This window comes from Lynx canadensis, chromosome D1 (genome assembly GCF_007474595.2).
Source record: "Lynx canadensis isolate LIC74 chromosome D1, mLynCan4.pri.v2, whole genome shotgun sequence".
Classification (NCBI taxonomy): Eukaryota; Metazoa; Chordata; class Mammalia; order Carnivora; family Felidae; genus Lynx; species Lynx canadensis.
In genome coordinates, this window is record NC_044312.2 from 108,381,652 (window position 1) to 108,396,768 (window position 15,117).

A 15,117-nucleotide genomic window follows, 5' to 3' on the forward strand; every position below is an offset into this window, starting at 1 on the left:
TGATAATGTCATGAAATTCACATGTGAGTATCCATAAAGTTTTAGTGGAACACAACCACGCTCGATTAAGTACTGTCTGGGGCTGTTTGTTGGAAGGTGGGGAGCTGTTGCCCCAAATAATTGTTTCGTGGCCATTTACAGAAACTTTGCCAACTCTTATTCTACAGGGTTGGCCACCCAAGCCCTCTGACATCATAGGTGATTTAAAGGATACCTACAGGTAATTATAATTCTATTTTAGCCTTACTAGGGAGGGGGACTCTACTGCAATCTAATAAAGGCAGCCTGAAGCAAGGGCAACCACCCTGACCTGAGAGCCAGGGGCCTGGATTCCAGTCCCAGCTCTGTGTGGCCTCAGGCAAGTCACTGTTCTTCCAAGAGCCTGTTTTATCCCCGGTAACCTGGAGTTGGGGTGGTAGGTGGTACAGTCCATTTACCTGGAAGGGACTAAGGAACAGCCTCCTAGGTAATTTTGGGAAGTACTGGGAAGGTTCCATTCAAGGCAGATTAATAGGAAAATGTGGAATGAATCAAGAGATTAACCTTTCTCCCATAATAGGCCAGGGGCAGTGTTATGTTCATCCAACATTTATTAAATTAATAATAATTAAAACGAGAGGGGTGCCTGGGTGGCTCAGTCAGTTAAACGTCCAACCAACTTCGGCCCAGGTCAGGATCTCAAGGTCTGTGAGTTCGAGCCCTGCATTGGAGCCCCACATCAAGCTCTGTGCTGACAGCTCAGAGCCTGGAGCCTGCTTCGAATTCTGTGTCTTACTCTCTCTCTCTGCCCCTCCCCTGCTCACTCATGCAGGCTCCCTAGCGTGCAGTCTCTCTCTCTCTCAAAGTAATAAATAAACGTTAAAAACATTTTTTTAATAATTAAAATGATAGGGGCGCCTGGGTGGCTCAGTCGATTGGGTGTCCGACTTTGGCTCAGGGCATGATCTCGATGTCTGTGAGTTTGAGCCCTGTCTCGGGCTCTATGCCGACAGCCTGGAGCCCAGAGCCTGCTTCGGATTCTGTGTCTCCCTCTCTCTCTGTTCCTCCCTGGCTTGCACTCTGTCTCTCTCTCTCAAAAATAAATTAAGATTTTTTAAAAAATTAAATAATGGGGTGCCTGGGTGGCACAGTCGGTTAAGCGTCCAACTTCAGCCAGGTCACGATCTCGCGGTCCGTGAGTTCGAGCCCCGCGTCGGGCTCTGGGCTGATGGCTCGGAGCCTGGAGCCTGTTTCTGATTCTGTGTCTCCCTCTCTCTCTGCCCCTCCCCCGTTCATGCTCTGTCTCGCTCTGTCCCAAAAATAAATAAAAAACCTTGAAAAAAAAATTAAAAAAAAAAATTAAAAAATTAAATAATTAAAATGATAGACACCATGAATTGAGCCTGTGTGATGTCCTGGGCCCTGGGCTTGTCACTTTATATGCATTACTTCATCTGTTCTTCACTATGTCCTTGGTGGTAGGTACTATTAATATCCCCATTTTACAGGAGAGGAAAACTGAGGCCTTGTGTGTAAGTGCCTGTGGAGCAAGTGAATGAACAAGCATCACTTCTCCCAAAGGCAGTGGGAGCGGAAGGGTGTATACTGGAGTCTAGGAAAAGTTCTGAAGTCCAGACTTGGAGAGGCAACTATTCCCCTGCTGTGGGAACAGGGTGCATCACGTGGAAAGGTTGGGGACACAGAACCATTCCCAGCATCTAGGCCCTCAGTCTGGGTGGCTGTTTCTTAGGCCAGCTTCCCTCCAGGGAGGCTGCACTCAAGTCTGTGCCACAGCACAGTGTCTGTGCCACAGCAGAGGAATAACTAGGACTTAGAAGGGCACAAAGGTCTTTCATGCTGCCTCCTGCAACGTGCCATGAGATCCACAGAAGACCAACTCCAAAGATGTAGTCATTCCGCAACCTGACCCAGGCCTTGGAGTAGGAGCTGAATGAGAGAATAAATAATACAGAGTAAAGAGAGAGAGAACAGAGTAAAGAGGATGGTGTTCTCTCAGGACGGGGCCTCACAGGGGTATTCCTGGGATGAAGATCCAGGGCACGGTTCCTCTCCACAGAGAGAAAAGGGAGAGGGTCAGGATTTGTGGGACCCCTTGGGGACTTCTCCATATTAGATTAGGTAGAAACTCATCAGGCAAACTGGGTGCTGTAGGCCTCAGGGTCCCTGGGGTTGAGGCTCTCCCTTTCCCAGGGATGGTCCACCCAGAAGAAATCCCTCAGGGAAATCCCTCAATGGGGTCTTGATAGGTGTAGATGGGATCATGGAAGATAGCCTGGGGGCTGTGCCTTTGACTGGGTCCACGGTGGAGGGCTTGGATTTGGCATTTTGTCTGATCTGTGGTAAAATGCACATAACAAATTTTACTACCTTAGCCATTTCTGAGCATACAGTAGTGTTAAAGATATTCATTGTCTTGCAAAACTGAAAACTGCAAACTTGCAAAACTGCAACTCTATACGCATTAAACAATACCAAAATGGGTGAATTGTATAGTATGTGAGTGGTATCTCAATAATGATGATTTAAAAAATGATAATGTTGGGGCTCCTGGGTGGCTCAGTTGGTTAAGCAACAGACTTTGGCTCAGGTCATGATCTCACGGTTCGTGAGTTTGAGCCCCACATCGGGCTCTGTGCTGACAGCTCAGAGCCTGGAGCCTGCTTCAGATTCTGTGTGTGTGTGTGTGTGTGTGTGTGTGTGTGTGTGTGTGTGTCTGCTCCTCCCCCACTCACGCTCTCTCTCTCTCTCAAAAATGAATAAACATTTTTAAAAAATTAAAAATAAATAAATAAATAAATAAATAAATATAATGTTCACCCCATAACCTCCAGGTGACACTGTATCTATTTTGAGACCCAATTCAAATGTCACGTCTTGTAAGAAGTCTTACCTCTTCCACCATTCAATCCCCAATATCCTCAAATGGAGCATAATACCCTTTATATAAAGTATAAACCCTCCACAGTCATTCTGGCCTGGAGACCCTCAGAGTTCAGGGTCCTAGCCCAGGGAGCCAAGGATGGGAGGCTGGAGGTGGTGCCCTCTTGACTCAGGCTGGGAGGTCTGTGGTTCCAGCTTTTGATGACAGACTCCGTGACCTTGGGCAAAGCACTTCTCTTCTCTGGGCGTGGGGGTCCTCACTTGGCTGTAGAAGGCTCCGTGGGCCTGTTGTCCCCCAGTTTTTTTCTGCAGGGATGTGGGACAAGGCTTCACTTCCTGAGCCTGGGAGGTGGGCAAGGAGGAAATTATGGGTTTCCATTTGACAGACGAGGACACCAAGGGTCAGGTGGATAAGGCCTGCTGAAGATTTCTGAGCAAGGGATTGCTGGCCAGCTCTCAAGTCATACAGCCCTGTACCCCATCTGGCTAATCCATGGGCTTTGCTTTCTGTTGCACCAGCAGGTGGGCACCCGGGCTCCCTCTGTAGCAGGGAAGATGGCTGCTAAGGTATAAGGCAGAATGAGAAGACTCTGAAAATTGCCCCAGTCCCCTCCCTGACCTCGGTGTCCATTCTTATTGCCCATTGCTGCTGCTTACATGGACCGGTTAGTTGTTCATCCAGGCAAAACTTCTGGGTGGAGATTTCACAGTGCAGTGTAGGGGATGGAGTTCAGAGAAATAAAAGAGTGTTGGGGTCTAGGGTCCTAAGAAGGAGACCCAGGACTGCAGGCCAGGAACTTTTGGCCAGAATGCCAAACTTTTGAAATCCCACCTGTACCTTGGATACCTACAGTAAGGTTTTGAACAAGAGACCCCACTAGCACATCTTAGGGCCCAGAGGGGCTAAGGGAGGTCTGTCCAGGGAGGCCAGCTTGCCTGGGGTGGGGTGGCAGCGCCAGGCAGCACCTTCTGTTCTGATGCTTTGCCATTCCAAGGCTGGCCCTTTAAACCCCAGACCATGATGTCACCACAGACAGCAAAGGACGGGAGGGGGACTGCAGGCCTGAGGACGGACTGCATTTCCCAGCAGTCTTGAATGCACCACACCTCTCCCAGCAGCCTCTTGCTCACTGCAGATTATTAACCAGTTCAGTGCCAGTTTCCTAGCGGGTTCTCGAGTGTCCTGCCATTCTGGGGTGAGGGTGGGATTCCCATGGGGGTGAAATGCCTGGAGCACAGAGGGAGCAGGCCAAATCTTTGCTTCTGGTAGAGGATCGGGCCTCTTTCCTGCCAGGGTCCCAACATCACCCCCAGCTTCTCGATGCAGACTCCTGAGTCCTCTCTTCCCAGGTAGTCTCCCTTCTAGAACCCGGGAGCCTAGCCCCAACTGGACGTCATCCCGCTCTGCTTAAGCTTTGACCCCAGGACCGTGCAGGCACTACCCCTTTGCTCCGGCAGCCCCCTTTAATTGGTGCGGGGACTACATCTCCCAGCGGCCCCCGGGAACATCCTGACGCAGCCCCCCCCCCCCCCCCCCGCAACTACCCAGCCCTCGGGGAGGTGCGGGCCGGGCGGGGGGAGGTGACTTGATGTCATCCTGAGCAGCTGGGCGGCGGGTGCCGGTGCGCCCAGAGCCGGGGCTCCCGCGGCGTCGCGTCGTGCTGGGTCGGGTCCCACGACTTGAGGAGAGGTCCGCGCGCTGCTCGGGTCAGCCCAGAGCATGCCAGCCGTCCGCACCCCGACCGGGGGCTGAGCTGGGGGCATGCTCCGGCCCCTCCGGAGCCGAAGAGAGAACCCGGGAGCGCCGCCACCCAGCGCCAGCGCCCGGAGCGGAACCTCTGCGAAGGAGCCCTGATCGGCCGCCCCCTCCCCACCCGCAGTCCCCTGTGGTCGGGGACGGAAGTCTGGGCTTCTGAGAAGTGAGTGTCCCCGCACCGGGAGGCAGATGAGATTTGCGGGGCAAGGAAGGAGGAGGTGGGGTGGGGAAGGATGCCAGGTTTTAGGAGGGAGGGGGGTGTGTGGGATTAGGGACCCCATTCTTGGGGAAGTCGCTGGTGGCCTGTATTAGTGGAGCAGAAGGGGGCCCCATGCTGTTAGGGGCCAGGGATGAGGATGGGGTTTCCCCATTCTGGGTAGGGACTGGAGAGGGATTGTTTTGGAGCCTGGGGCCTTTAGGTCTAGGAGAAGGTGGGCTATGCTCCTGTGGGAATGGGCTGCACCTGTATTTAGGGTCTGGGCAAAGGTAGGAGGGAATAGAAGACTGGAGCAGCCGCACACGCGGTCTTTCTGGGAAGAACTGACAGGCTCTCTCTGTCTCTCTTGCTGATGTCTCTGCCTTGACTTCATTTTCAAAAGAACCAGGGTGGGAACTCTAACTGGACTCTTCGGGAACCCCAGGACCTGAGGCCTGAGCCATCCTCCTCTCTACTCTGCTGCCCCCCAGGACTGGGCAGTTGCCGAAGGCCCTGGGGGGGGGCCCAGACTGTGGTTGTGTGCCCCCCCCCGCCCCAGGATGGGCCCAAGTTAGTCAGCCTCACCTCATTCGGCATCCTCCGGGCCCAGAGGGAACCCCAGGGGCCCTGAAGGCTTGACCCACCGCCTGGCCACCATGGAGACAAAGCTGCCCCCTGCGAGCACCCCCACCAGCCCCTCTTCCCCTGGGCTGTCGCCTGTGCCCCCACCCGACAAGGTGGACGGCTTCTCCCGCCGTTCCCTCCGCAGGGCCCGGCCCCGACGCTCCCACAGCTCCTCTCAGTTCCGCTATCAGAGCAACCAGCAAGAGCTCACTCCACTGCCCCTGCTCAAAGGTGAGCCCTGCGGCTGGCTGCCAGGGTACCCGAGTCCCAGAGCGGGCAAGCGATGCTGCAGCGGGTAGTGAGAAGCAGCTGGCCGCTGTGATCAGAGGGTTTAGATGGCTTCTTCTGGGCTGGGGACTCCAGCACTGGAGATGACCCCCACCCCCAGCGCTCCAGCCCTCTGCTGACGCATAGCCTGACTGGCCTGTCATCCTTGGAGGTGGGGCATCTGGAAGTGGCACCACCCTGGGGGGGCAGACCATGGCCGAGGGTGGGGCCCACAGTCTGGGTTCCAGGAGGCTACTGCCAGGGTCCTGGAGCAGGTGCTCAGCACAGCTCCCTGTGATCACCACGTAGGGTCCTCACCTCTGGGCCACGGGGCTCGACTGGCTGAGCCAGAGGGTACCCTGGAGATCCTCAGCACCCACCCTCCTTCTCATCTCTGGCTCTTAGAACAGAGTGCCACCTATGAAAGGGTGGCATGGTTGTTTTGGGCACCCGTGGCAAGCCCGGGCATCCAGGGTCTCTTACCTTGCTTTGAGTCAGGCCATCCTGCTCTCTGAGCCTGGGTTAGGAAGAGAAGCAGCTCCTTTATCCTGCAGGAATGGAGGGTGGGACAGGAGGCATTTGCTGTCTGCAAAGAGTGGAGGATGACACGAGCATTGGGGCTGGGGGCAGGGGGAGGCTGCTCTATGGATTAGGAAGGTTCGTCCATGCCCAGAGCTGTGGTAACCGGCGCGCAGGCTCAGCCCCCTCCCTTCTCCCCAGATGTGCCAGCCTCTGAGCTGCACGAGCTGTTGAGCCGGAAGCTGGCCCAATGTGGGGTGATGTTTGACTTCTTGGACTGTGTGGCTGACCTGAAGGGGAAGGAGGTGAAGCGGGCAGCGCTCAATGAGCTGGTGGAGTGTGTGGGGAGCACCCGGGGGGTCCTCATTGAGCCTGTCTACCCTGACATCATCCGCATGGTAAGCACCTGCCTGGCTCCCGGCCTCTGGGGGAGGGCTTGGGGGACATGGAACCCTACTGACCTGCCTGTGGTCCCCTTTTTCTGCAAAGGATAACCCCATGCTCTTTGGCTTAGCTTCAGGGCCTATATCTTCCTCCCCTCCTCCCCGCAGCCCTGCTGCATCTGGCCAGTGTAGGTCCCTCGGTGCCTCCTGGGCCTGTCCCACCCTGCACTTTCGCTTATGCTCTCCTGACGCCTGGCGTGCACTCCCATCGTGTCCCTTGTTGCCATGGCCTAGCTCAGGTGCAGCCTCTTCTCAGTGAAGAGAAGCGTCTCCGTGTCCAGGCTAGACACCTCCTTTTCTGCTGACTAGGATGTCCGTAGACCTTATTGCTTAACATCTTGTCATCCCCGCTGGACTCCGGTACCCGATAGAGGGCAGGGATGTGACTTGTTTATCCCTGGGTCCCCAGCCCCCAACCCAGGGCTTCCATATGTTCAGGTCATGATTGCTGAGGAGTGAATTGCTTGCCGGGGCAGGTGCTGAGGCTCGTTAGACCTTTGGATAAGGGACCTCCTGGCTTTTCTGCCTTCGAGGGCTCTTCCTAAAAGAACCCTGCCCCTGCCCTTCAGATCTCAGTGAATATCTTCCGGACCCTGCCACCCAGTGAGAACCCTGAATTTGATCCTGAAGAGGATGAGCCCAACCTTGAGCCTTCCTGGCCACATCTGCAGGTACGGGGGCTGGGGAAGGCAGGGAGCTGAGTTTCAGTAGAGGGGGGGATGGCCTCCTAGACTGGCAGAGGGCGGGTAGGGGGAGGAGGGAGGCTGTTCCTGAAGTCACCTTTTTGTCTTTCCCCTCTCTCAGCTGGTATATGAGTTTTTCCTGCGTTTCTTGGAGAGCCCAGACTTCCAACCCTCTGTGGCCAAGAGATATGTGGATCAAAAGTTTGTCCTGATGGTGAAGTGGGGAGCCCAGGCCGGGTGGTGCCATGGGACAGGGGCAGGCTCTCTGAGGGGTGTGGGGATAGGATGGGAGCAACCTGGGCTTGGCCTCTCCCCTGACCCCTGACCCTGGGTCCCCCAGCTCCTGGAGCTATTTGATAGTGAGGACCCCCGGGAGCGTGAGTACCTCAAGACCATCCTGCACCGGGTCTATGGCAAGTTCCTGGGGCTCCGGGCCTACATCCGCAAACAGTGCAGCCACATCTTCCTCCGGTGGGTGCCTGCTGCCTGCCCAGCTGAGACCTGGGGAGGGAGGGGAGCTGCAGGGGAGAAGACAGAGGCAAAGGCTCCCGTGAGGTCAGCAGGGAAAGGGTATTTATTTCCATTTTACAGATGAAAAAAATAGAGGCTAAGGGAGATGAAGTAGTTTGCAGGGACCCGGTCAGTCCCGGGAGCCTAGGAGCCTAGGATCCAAATCTTTTGATCTTTATTGTGCTGGACCATAAAGACCCAAATGAAGAGATTCTTTCTGCAAATGTGTATTGAGCAATGATGCCCACTGGGCATCAGGGGGCCCCATGGGTCTGGACAAGGGTAGGAAGGAGTTGAGATTGGCTTTGGAGCTAGGTGGCCTGTTTTGAGTTTGGTTCAAATGTTTGGGTGACTGTGGGCGAATCATTTAGGTTCTCCCATCTCTAAAATGGGAATGCTAGCTACACTAACCCAGGGACAGTCATCACGATGAAACAAGGCAGTGCTTCCAAAGCACACAGCATATAGCTCCTTGACCAAGGCTGAAACATTTGTTCTTGTTGTTATTAGCTACAGAATGGGTGAGACCTGATCCCCGTCCTCCAGGAGTTGTAGTTCAATAATAATCCTGCTTATTAACTTTGGGGCGGGTGTCATCAAACTGCCGAGCCTCGATTTATCTGTTTAATGGATTTAATAAACCCTATCTCTCAGGATCATTTTGAGAAGTCCATAGCACAGACTAGATGCTCTTAGTGTCTGTTATTCATTGGGTTGAAAGGCATGAAGAGTGAAGGATGCAGCCTGGGTGCCTGCTGACTGGATGGGGGGCCAGAAAATGAGAATTAGGGTCTGGGGGAGAAAGAGAAGAGTTGGAATGCTTCCTAGAAGAGAGGTTTGAGCACCAGCGGTTGGGCTGAGGAGGGTGATTCACCTGTGGGTGTGGATCTCAGTGGGGCGTGGTTTGGGGTGTTGGGAAGGGAGCTCAGCCTCTGGGTTGGGAGACAGTTGGATTAGTGTGCAGGATGGGGTGGCAGGCAGGATAGCTGAGAAGGGGCTGGGCCTGCTCCGATCTCTCTGAGCCCTTCCGCATCCTTCTCTTTCTCTTGCAGGTTCATCTATGAACTCGAGCACTTCAATGGTGTGGCTGAGCTGCTGGAGATCTTAGGAAGGTGATTCTCTCTGGGCCTCAGCCGGAGCATCAGGATTCTGGGAGGAAAGACTGAGGCCCGGTCTTCTGAGCCCTCCTCCTCTCTTCTGCCCCCACCTCAGCATCATCAATGGCTTTGCGCTGCCCCTGAAGACCGAGCACAAGCAGTTCCTGGTCCGGGTCCTGATTCCCCTGCACTCTGTCAAGTCACTGTCTGTCTTTCATGCCCAGGTGAGGCCCAGGCCTGGCCCTGCCACAGCAGAGAGATCCTGACACAGTCAGGGCAGCCATCCGGTCATCCGGGTCAGCCCAACATTTTGCTCCAGCCACACACTAAGTCCTGAACTCATGGGATCCTCCCTCCCTTACCTCCTTTTCCTTTACTAATTCTGTTCCGTCTACCTTCGAGAATTTCCATGACGCTTTAAGGCTGATCTCAGACATCAGCTCTGTGAAGACTTCCCAGCCCTTTCCCTCTGACCTGCCCTAGGCAGGATTAAACTCTTCTCTTGCCACGGTCCCACAGATTGTGATACAGATTTCAATTATGGAAGCTTTTGTAAAATGTATAAGGACTGGTGTGCTGAATGTTCCTCCTGGGTGAACACGGTTATGTCCCTGCACACAGAGCACGGTGTCTGGCACATCATAGGTAGTCAGTCAATAAACGTTTAGTAATGAGAGAGTAGACACAGTAAGTGAGCAGACATCTGGCCTCCCGTCCTGGTCCCCTCCTGACCCCAGTCCTCCTTCTCTCCACCCACCCGCCTCCCCCCCCTCAGCTGGCATACTGTGTGGTGCAGTTCCTGGAGAAAGACGCCACTTTGACAGAGCACGTGAGTACCTCTGGGGGGCAAGGCAGGCCCCACCCCTGCAGGTCTGACTCCTCTCTGCCTCAACTCCCACAGGTGATCCGGGGGCTGCTCAAATACTGGCCAAAAACCTGTACCCAGAAGGAGGTACGAAGAAGGGCTTTGATGCCCACCAGGGGGAGGGATCAGGAGGGCTGTTTCTGGAGGGCGGTCAAATGCGTGTGGGGGGGGGGAGATGGGAACTGCCGTGTCCTGTGTCCCTACCTCCAGGTGATGTTTCTGGGGGAGATGGAAGAGATTCTTGATGTCATCGAGCCTTCCCAGTTTGTGAAGATCCAGGAACCCCTCTTCAAGCAGGTGGCCCGCTGTGTGTCTAGCCCCCATTTCCAGGTATGGGGTCTGAACAGGTAAGAGTGGGAGCCAGGGTAGGGACTAGGAGGGCTGGCTAGTCGAACAAACACCGCTCCCTGCGCCCTCAGTGTCTCCTCTGGACCCTCCAGGGTCTGGTGACGGGGAGATGCTGGACTTCAGGTCAGGAGACCTAGGGTCAGGCTTCAGCTGTACTCCCGAGGGGCTAAGGGGTCACAGGCAATCACTCCGCCACTTGAATCTGACGAAGCTTCCTCATCTGTGAAGGGGACCACAGGGATCTCCTCCCCAGATGGTGATGAGGTCTGAGAACTACGTAGTGCAAACCTGTTTCGTAAGCTGCAGTGTGCTCCAGAATGGGTTGTTATCCCTGCTCCCTCTTCTTAGTGGCTTTTGATTTCATCAGTCCCACTCCAGGGCACAGCCAGGCGGTTCCACTTCTCAGGCTGGCCATAACTGCTCTTTTCCTGCACGTGTGTGCAGACTGTCTCCCTCAATCTTATGAGCCTCAATCTGGTGGAAGTCAGTTCTTCTCACAGTGACTCTGGTACTTAAATTTATTAAACACCTCATTTGATGGTTACAGCAGCCCCGGGTGGGGGGAGAGAGCTATTATGAGCCCCATTTTACAGATGAGAAAACTGAGGCTGAGAGGTTAAACGCCTCACCCTAGGTCATACGTCCCATGTGTAGTGGAGCTAGGATTCAACCCTGAGCGTTGGACTCCAAACCCAGTGTTCTTTTCTCCTCACTGCGTTGCCTCCTCCAGTGGGTCAGATGAGCTGAGGCAGAGCTCCCTGGGTTTTGAGGTGGGGGTGGACACCGGGCCCTGGCACACGCAGGGAAGCCATTACCAGGCGCCCACTCTGCCACCTTGCTGCCCTGCCCCCAGGTTGCAGAGCGGGCTCTGTATTTCTGGAACAACGAGTATATCCTGAGCCTCATTGAGGACAACTGCCACACTGTGCTGCCTGCTGTGTTTGGGACCCTCTACCAAGTCTCTAAGGAACACTGGAATCAGTGAGTGCCCAGGCCTTGACCCACCCCACAGAAGCTGGTTCCAGGGTCGGCCAGTCCAGATGTGGGATGACTCCTAGCTGGAGAGGGTCAGGGATGGTAAAGGGGGCAGGGAGAGAGCAGTGCCTGTGGTGTTCACGGCTGCATGCTGTCTGGGACAGGCAGAGTCCTAGAGAGGGAGGTGGCGCCTAACTGAAGTTCTTCTCTTCCCCTCCCCCTTCGCTGGACCCTGCTAAGAACCATCGTATCTCTGATCTACAATGTGCTCAAGACATTCATGGAGATGAATGGAAAGCTGTTTGATGAGCTCACAGCCTCCTACAAGCTAGAGAAGCAGCAGTGAGTGTCGGGCTGGGCATGGGGGGAGAGGGGAAAAAAGCAGGAAGGAGCTAGCTCCTCGTGGTTGGAGGGAGCCTAAGAGGACGGCCCCACACCCTATCTGATCAGATGTTTAGTGTCCCTGTGTTCCTGCCAAGTGCCGGGCCATCCACGCCCAGCCCCCCACTGCCTCCTCCAGTCGTGCTCCCACGTCCTTCCAGGTATGGAGCTTCCTCCCCTTCAGCTTCACCACCGCAGACCGGGGCCAGTTTCCCAATGCCCTCTGCCCTAAGTGGAAGGTTCCCATACAGCCCCTTTACAGTGGGGGTGGTGGTAAGGGAGGCTGGACTATAGAGCGGCCCGGGTATGGGAGCTGCCTCACCCTCTCTCCCCAGGGAGCAGCAGAAGGCCCGGGAGCGTCAGGAGCTATGGCAAGGCCTGGAGGAGCTACGGCTACGCCGGTTACAGGGGACCCAAGGGGCCAAAGAGGCCCCCCTCCAGCGGCTTACACCCCAGGTGGCCACCAGTGGGGGTCAGAGCTAGAGATCCCCTAGAAGGGGAAGAGCTAAATTCGGAGCTCTCAGTCCCTCCATCCCCTCTCCTGCCCAGGGGCCCAGAGAGACACACACCTACCCCTGGCCTTGCCAGAGCGGGCCTGGAGGGCTCCCTGCCTGGCCTGGCATGGGCAGCTTTTGCTATGGGGAGAGGAGGAGAGATGGTGGTCCTGGCAACAGAACTCTCAGGCCTTTGTGGCAGGACTCGACCAGGGCAGGCTTGACCAGGAAGCTGCCATCAGGGACTGCACCTGCCCCGCAAAGCTGGGCTCCAGACTGCAGGCAGGTTCCCACCCCGGCTCCTGCCTAGAGCAAGGGCACTTAGCCCCTTGCCTGCCCTGCCTCGTGCCAGCACGAGGTCCTTCCTCACCCCACCATGGGATCCATGGTCTATTTATTCTCCCCAGCTCACCCCCAACACAGACGCTGTCCTGGGCCTGGGGCATTTTCTTTCCCTCCTCTCCCTCACCCTGTACTTCCTTGTCCCCTTTTTATTTATTGGGCAGGGGGAGGGGTGAGGGCATAGGCAGAAGAGATTCCCCGTGTTCTAGGGTGGGGGGGGGTCACAGTTACCATGGTCTGTCCCCCTTCCCCTGCCTGGGGGTAGACTTAATAAAGAGAGAAACTTGAGAATTGCTTGCTTTATTTAGGGGTAGGGACAAAGAATGGAGTGAAATGATTAGATAGGCTGGTTACGAGGCCAGGCAGAGGCAGGGGAGAGAGAGAAACTCCCCTCTTCTCTGGAGGTGACAATCACGGACTCTTAAGAGAGCTGGAGCTGTTGTCCTCAACGAGGCTCAGGATATTTGGGATATACTCCAACTCAAACCCTCTGACCAAGGGGAAGGAGGAAGGGAAGGGAGGGGCTAGTAGCGCGAGAGGCGACACATGTCACACTGGCAAGCCCTGGCCGTGAAGATCTCCAGCTCCTCCCTCCGGTCCCCCCCACACTGCAGCTGCACCTTTACCTGTGGGAGAAGGGGGTCCATGTTCCATTCGCCTTCCTTGGGCCATCTTAGATCCCCATCTCCTCTGGTCTCTCCCCACCCCCAATGAGCCACTACTGGGCTAGGCCTTCTCACCTTCTTCAGGCCACTGATGGTACAGCACTGAGAGACAGAGGTGACGTTATGTCGATAGCCACTGGCCACCAGCACAGAGTACCGGGAAGGGAAGGCGCTAGACTCACAGTGTCCCACACAAGCCTGTGCCACATGGGAGCCCTGGCAGGTACCTTGGCGGTCACTTCGCACTGTCACGTTGAAGGCTAGAAGGAGACGGGCAAGTGGCAGACGGAGCCTCTGCAAAGCCTCGCCTAGCTCCTGTTGCGGGAACCTCAGGGGGGGTCCACTGAGGGTGCTGCCTGACCTTCGGTCCAGTCCATCAGCTGTTTGCTCCCACCCAGCTTTCTGTTCCCGGGGTTACTCACGGTGCAAGTGGCAGCCTGGGATGGCCACCTGCCGACCCCAGCCTTCGGTGACTGCCAGGACCAGCAGGCAGAGGAGCAGCATGTGGGGGGATGCCATGGGTATCTGAAACACAGCGGGTGAAGAGCGGGCTCTAGATCAGCGTGCGGGTGGGAGGCGGGGCTCTTTACTGTGTGCCTCCAGGTGAATGAGCCAGGGTTGGGCCGCTCTTTCTGCTTGGGGTGAGGCAAGCCTGTGAGCGGGGCTGTCTTTTCCCTGTATCCGTCTTTGGGCGCATGTGTGTGTCTGCCTGGGGGTCTCTCTTGCTGGGTGGGAGTGTGAGCAGCTGTCAGCTCGCTGCAGTGATTCTCCCCTGGAATTTCTTCTACCCTCGGAGCACAAACATCTGCCTCCCTCCATCTGCCCCACTCGCAGTCCCCAGGTCCTCCCCGGGCTCCTCCTGCCTCAGGAGGCTTACCACTTCCAAGGCCCAGGAACTGAGTGGCTTGCCGAGCGGGTTCCTCAGGTCCTCTGTGGGTCTCCAGACGGTGCTGGCTCTCCGGATTTTTATTTGCCAGCTTTCTGGAGCCACGCCCTCTCGGGGATCAGCTTTCATGCCTGCCTCCCTGCCAGAGGCCTTAGAGCAAATCCCACCTGGGAGATCCAGCTCTTCTCTGAGGTGCGGTCCTCAGAGAATGGCTTCTGCCGCTTTCTGCTGTCTGAGGTCCAGGGCTGGGGGAAGTGAGATGTGGGAAAAAGCCCACCGACTGGCGGAATGGGTGGCTTGTAGGCAGCTGGGGAGAGAGGGCTCAAGACCGGGCCGAGTTGTGGGCTGAGGGTTCTCTTCTTTGCCGTGTGACCGTGGACAGGACATTCCCCTGTTCAGGGCCTTGCCACCCCGAACTTAAAGCTCCTAAGCTCCTCCCAGGTTATCCTTTAGCCACTGCAGAGGGACAAGGGAAATGACCCCAGTCAGGGCCTCCTGAGATATGCTTGGTGGCAGAGTTGGGGGGAACGGAGGGTTCTAAGTCCATCTTTAGAGCTTCACTTTCACGGTCAGGTGGATGACTTCTCATCCTGGGGGTCAGCCACAGAGTGGGGATCCCCTTAGTTCCTGGAATGACAGGGTCCTGACTCCTAGAACAGTCTGGAGCTGTCAACCCCAGTAAATCCCATTGTTTAGTCCAGCTCTGGCTCTGGTCTTACAGGTAAAGCAGCTAAGTCTTCGAGAAGGAAAGCAACTAAAAGTCACACAGCTAGTTAACATCAGGCTAAATCTGCCATCCACACATGGTGCTAAATTACACTTGGGGCAAGAATGTGGCAAGTTGGAAAAGCTCCCCATCAGCAGTAGCTGCAGGACATCAGGAAGAAGCCTATGGTGATTTGGCCCCTTACACCCCAGGGCCACTACTTCACTGATTTGCTCAGAAAGGCAGAGCCGGCCACACAGACTGCCATGGCCTGAAGGTGCTCGAGAGCTCACTGGATCTCCCCTTCGGCGTTCAGATGAGAAAATCAGAACCAGAGAGGAAGGTGACTTTGCCAAGGCTTCACTGTAAGCTACTCAGGGTCAGAATGGCGCTCACTTCGCTAGGTTCTGCAGTGTGCCTTCGGCAGCTTTGTAAAGCGGGCCATGTTTGGGACCACAGGGCAAAGGCCATAAACGCAAC

General features: G+C 55.7%; 2 protein-coding genes across 5 annotated transcripts; one reads left to right on the forward strand and one right to left on the reverse strand.

The window, feature by feature from the left end:
- The first annotated feature begins 4,456 nt into the window (after window positions 1–4,456).
- Window positions 4,457–12,668, forward strand: PPP2R5B (protein phosphatase 2 regulatory subunit B'beta). 4 transcript variants are annotated; one of them, XM_030332031.2, is made up of 14 exons: window positions 4,457–4,799; window positions 5,236–5,687; window positions 6,444–6,640; window positions 7,255–7,356; window positions 7,490–7,582; window positions 7,709–7,839; window positions 8,931–8,990; window positions 9,091–9,199; window positions 9,751–9,804; window positions 9,877–9,927; window positions 10,051–10,170; window positions 11,042–11,169; window positions 11,404–11,505; window positions 11,614–11,873. In XM_030332031.2, exons 2-14 carry the CDS (start codon window positions 5,489–5,491, stop codon window positions 11,774–11,776), a joined length of 1,509 nt encoding a protein of 502 aa, XP_030187891.1. In that variant the 5' UTR covers window positions 4,457–4,799; window positions 5,236–5,488; the 3' UTR covers window positions 11,777–11,873. The 4 variants fall into 4 exon arrangements, with proteins under 4 accessions (XP_030187891.1, XP_030187889.1, XP_030187890.1 ...); XM_030332032.2 differs by lacking the exon at window positions 11,614–11,873 and adding an exon at window positions 11,880–12,668 and having other exon boundaries at window positions 4,461–4,799; XM_030332029.2 differs by having other exon boundaries at window positions 9,751–9,927.
- A 16-nt stretch (window positions 12,669–12,684) lies between these two features.
- On the reverse strand, window positions 12,685–14,060 carry GPHA2 (glycoprotein hormone subunit alpha 2). The gene is made up of 4 exons (XM_030333849.1): window positions 13,923–14,060; window positions 13,468–13,570; window positions 13,121–13,305; window positions 12,685–13,006 (listed from the first exon to the last, which is right to left on the reverse strand). The coding sequence occupies exons 1-4, from the start codon at window positions 14,058–14,060 to the stop codon at window positions 12,905–12,907; spliced, it is 528 nt and encodes a 175-aa protein (XP_030189709.1). The 3' UTR covers window positions 12,685–12,904.
- Between the last annotated feature and the right edge of the window lie 1,057 nt (window positions 14,061–15,117).